Source organism: Frankliniella occidentalis, unplaced genomic scaffold, assembly GCF_000697945.3.
Source record: "Frankliniella occidentalis isolate FOCC.00 unplaced genomic scaffold, Focc_3.1 Scaffold377, whole genome shotgun sequence".
Lineage (NCBI taxonomy): Eukaryota > Metazoa > Arthropoda > Insecta > Thysanoptera > Thripidae > Frankliniella > Frankliniella occidentalis.
The window spans coordinates 77624-80769 of NW_026267500.1; the positions used below are offsets into that span (position 1 = coordinate 77624).

The 3146-nt window shown below is 55.2% G+C and overlaps 1 protein-coding gene across 1 annotated transcript in view; it reads left to right on the forward strand.

Moving 5' to 3' along the window:
* Window positions 1-260, forward strand: part of LOC127751200 (uncharacterized) — a 28645-nt gene extending 28385 nt beyond the window's left edge. The window contains exon 3 of the mRNA XM_052274331.1: window positions 181-260. Within this exon, the coding sequence (XP_052130291.1) occupies window positions 181-260 (80 nt within the window). The remainder of the gene's footprint in view (window positions 1-180) is intronic.
* The last annotated feature ends 2886 nt before the right edge of the window (window positions 261-3146 follow it).

Here is a 3146-nt window from a genome sequence, read left to right on the forward strand (position 1 = left end):
GAAATCGATCTAGAGTGTCTCGAGCCGAGATATTGTAAAGACAAAATGCAGACGCCGTTGAGTCTTTTTCGAGACTTTCTGGAGACGGTTTCAGAGACGGCGTCGAGACTTTAACTAGTCAGTGTAGAGATACTTTGGAGACATCGCAAATTTCTCAAGAACGGCTGTTTTCTGTCTCAGGATTGAGACATTATGGAGACAGCGTCGAGCCGTTTCTCTCGAGACGGTTTGGAGACAATCTAGAGACGGGTCGAAGATGAACCCGTCAAAAGGGAGGATACAGGGCTGCTGAGCCATGGCGGGAAGTGACGTCGGTGAGTGAGTTGAGTAAATTCGGCAAAACGTCAGGCGAGTGTGCGCGCCGTTGACCATCCGTTTGAACTCTAGAAGCCGGAATCAGCATCATCAAAAATTGTAGCCCGCCATTTTCAGGCGGGGAACTTGGGGGAGAGTCGCCCGCAGGCTCTCATAGTACTGTCGTTGCCAGGTCCGCTCGCGCAAGACTATCGTGCCCAGATGCCGAAGCGCCAACTATTGGCATGGCAAAGAATTTCTCGAGATATTTTGGGGACATGTTTGAGACATCGTATAGTCTACCACAGACTCTCTCAAGCTATCATGGACGCATTGTAGGGGTACAACTGCTTCGCCAATAGGTGGCGCTTTGGCATCTGGGGACGATCGTCTTGCGCGAGCGGACCTGACAACGACAGTACTATGAGAGCCTGCGGGCGACTCTCCCCCAAGTTCCCCGCCTGAAAATGGCGGGCTACAATTCTTGATGATGCTCATTCCGGCTTAGAGTTCAAACGGATGGTCAACGGCGCGCACACTCGCCTCACGTTTTGCCGAATTTACTCAACTCACTCACCGACGTCACTTCCCGCCATGGCTCAGCCTTGTATCCTCCCTTTTGACGAGTTCTTCTTCGACCCGTCTCTCGATTGTCTCCAAACCGTCTCGAGAGAAACGGCTCGATGCTGTCTCAGTAGTAAGCAGGGTACCTTATTGTAACCTTATTGTCACTGGTACCTTATTGTCACGGGCTGGGGTGGGGGGTCCCCTCGAGGCGGGGGGATGGGTGGAGTGAGGGGGTATACGTTATTCCGTTCGGGGATATCAGATGCGCCCGTGCGAGAGCCTGACCCACGCCCCCCGAGGGGCTCAACCTCGGAGGGGCGTAAGTGCAGGTCCTCTCTCCTCCGGGTGCAGGTCGGGAATCCTCATGGTTGCGGGGAGGGGGTGGGGTGTCTCCTCGGGGTGCAGGGATGGGTTGCGTCAAATCCTCTTGGTGCCTTATTGTCACGGGATGGATCCTCCGCGCCCAAATTCAAATGATCGCTCTGGTGGCGGGTTGTGGAACTACAATAGGGAATGCCAAAGTGTTGTGCGCATGCTCGGGCCAGCTGATGGACCACCGGCCGGGTTCCCGCCAGGATCGCCTCCCCGACCGAGACGTCGTCGGCACAAGACTGCGCCCAGGGGCTTCGGACCGCGCGGGGGCATCACTCCTGGCCCTCCTCAGACAGGCGGACCTGCGCGCCCTCACCACCTGGCGCCAGGCCCGCGACTGCTCGGTGACGTGGAGCCGGGCGGGAGCCCGCGGACACCCGGACGCCCACGAATCCCAGGTCGACCACATCGCCGTGGACTGGCCGCACATCGGGACGGTCCAAGCTTCCTTCAGCCCTCTATTCCAGTTCGACCACGCCCTGGTCACCGCGGAGCTCCAGCTACCCCGGGATGGAGACCCACCGCTCCTCCCCCGCTGGGCCCCACCCCCTCCGGCTGGAGCAGACCGACAACGGCGGTACCGGCAGACGTGGAATCTTGAGGGGCTGTGTGAGTCTGCGGACACTCAGATTGCTTTCAGGAGTGCACTGGTGGACGCGGTGCTGGCAACGATCGTGGACAGGACGCCGACGGTGACCTGGCGCCACCTCCAATGGGCCCTCCTCACCGCGGCGAACGGGGTGCTCCTCGCCACGCCGTCCCCGATGACTCCGGGCCGAGGTGCGGCCGAGGACCTCCATGCGGCGGCGCAGCGCAGGGTGGAGCGTCATCCTGGGAATCTGCAGTCGGCCGCGGCGCTGCGCTGCGCGAGGCCAACACGGCGAGGGCCCGGGCTCGCACCGCGCACGAAGCACACAAGCGACGGCGCCTGTTCGCTGCAGTCCAAGGGGAGCGACCGGCCCGTCGAATGATTGCAGTGTACCGGTACCTTCGCAGGACGCGTCGGAGCGGCGGACCCCGGCCCCAGGGGCTTACCATCCGCGATTGGGAGGCGTACGTGCAGCGGCTCGCGGCAGGGGAACAGGTTAGGGTGGCCCAAAAAAAAATCAAAATATTCGGAGAGAGCAACGCCGGTCAAAATCAAGTAGTGGACGAAAAATAAAAGCTTACGTGTTTTTTCCTTTGGCTGTGAGATCACTCTAAACAACAGCTCAAAGCCCTTGAAGTTTAGACAGGGTCCTAAGTGCAATAGGCGAGGTATTTCAACTCGAAGTTTTGCGCCGATTTCAACGAGACGGATATCACCTTATTCGTCTTTTTGTGCTGAAAAAGAATATGTGTCTACGCGGGCTGTAGGTGCTACGGTTCAGATTTTATGGCGTTTTTACTTCAATCGATTTTCAGAAAAGTGCAATTTTTAAGCATTTTTTGTCTGTTTCGGGGCCCCAAGCGATCCCAAGCCGACACCTAGAGCTGAAATTACTTGCCCTTGTACCAGCCAAGATTCTCGAACCCCGACACGTGCATTGGAGTGCATTGCCTACCCCCCAGGGGCACGGAATTCTCTCGAATTCGACACAAATTGGAGTTGGGGTGAAAATAGCGAACTGAGACGATAAAAATCAACGTCAATGGGCCCAAATGCACTCCTTTATCAGCAGGCAGCGCCAAAAAAAAAATTAAAAAAAAGAAAAAAAAAATAATCGAGGGACAAATCTACGTCAGATAAATTCTTTAATTATTTTGTACATTCTTCGGACGTAAAAATTCATAAGGACATTTCTATCCACCACAGTGAATGTTTAAATGGAACCATATGTTCCCATTGCTGAGTAGCAATACCAAAACAAAAAACTGACTGCACTCAAAAATAATAACAAAAATAAAGTATTCAAAAAATGACTAGAAAAGAA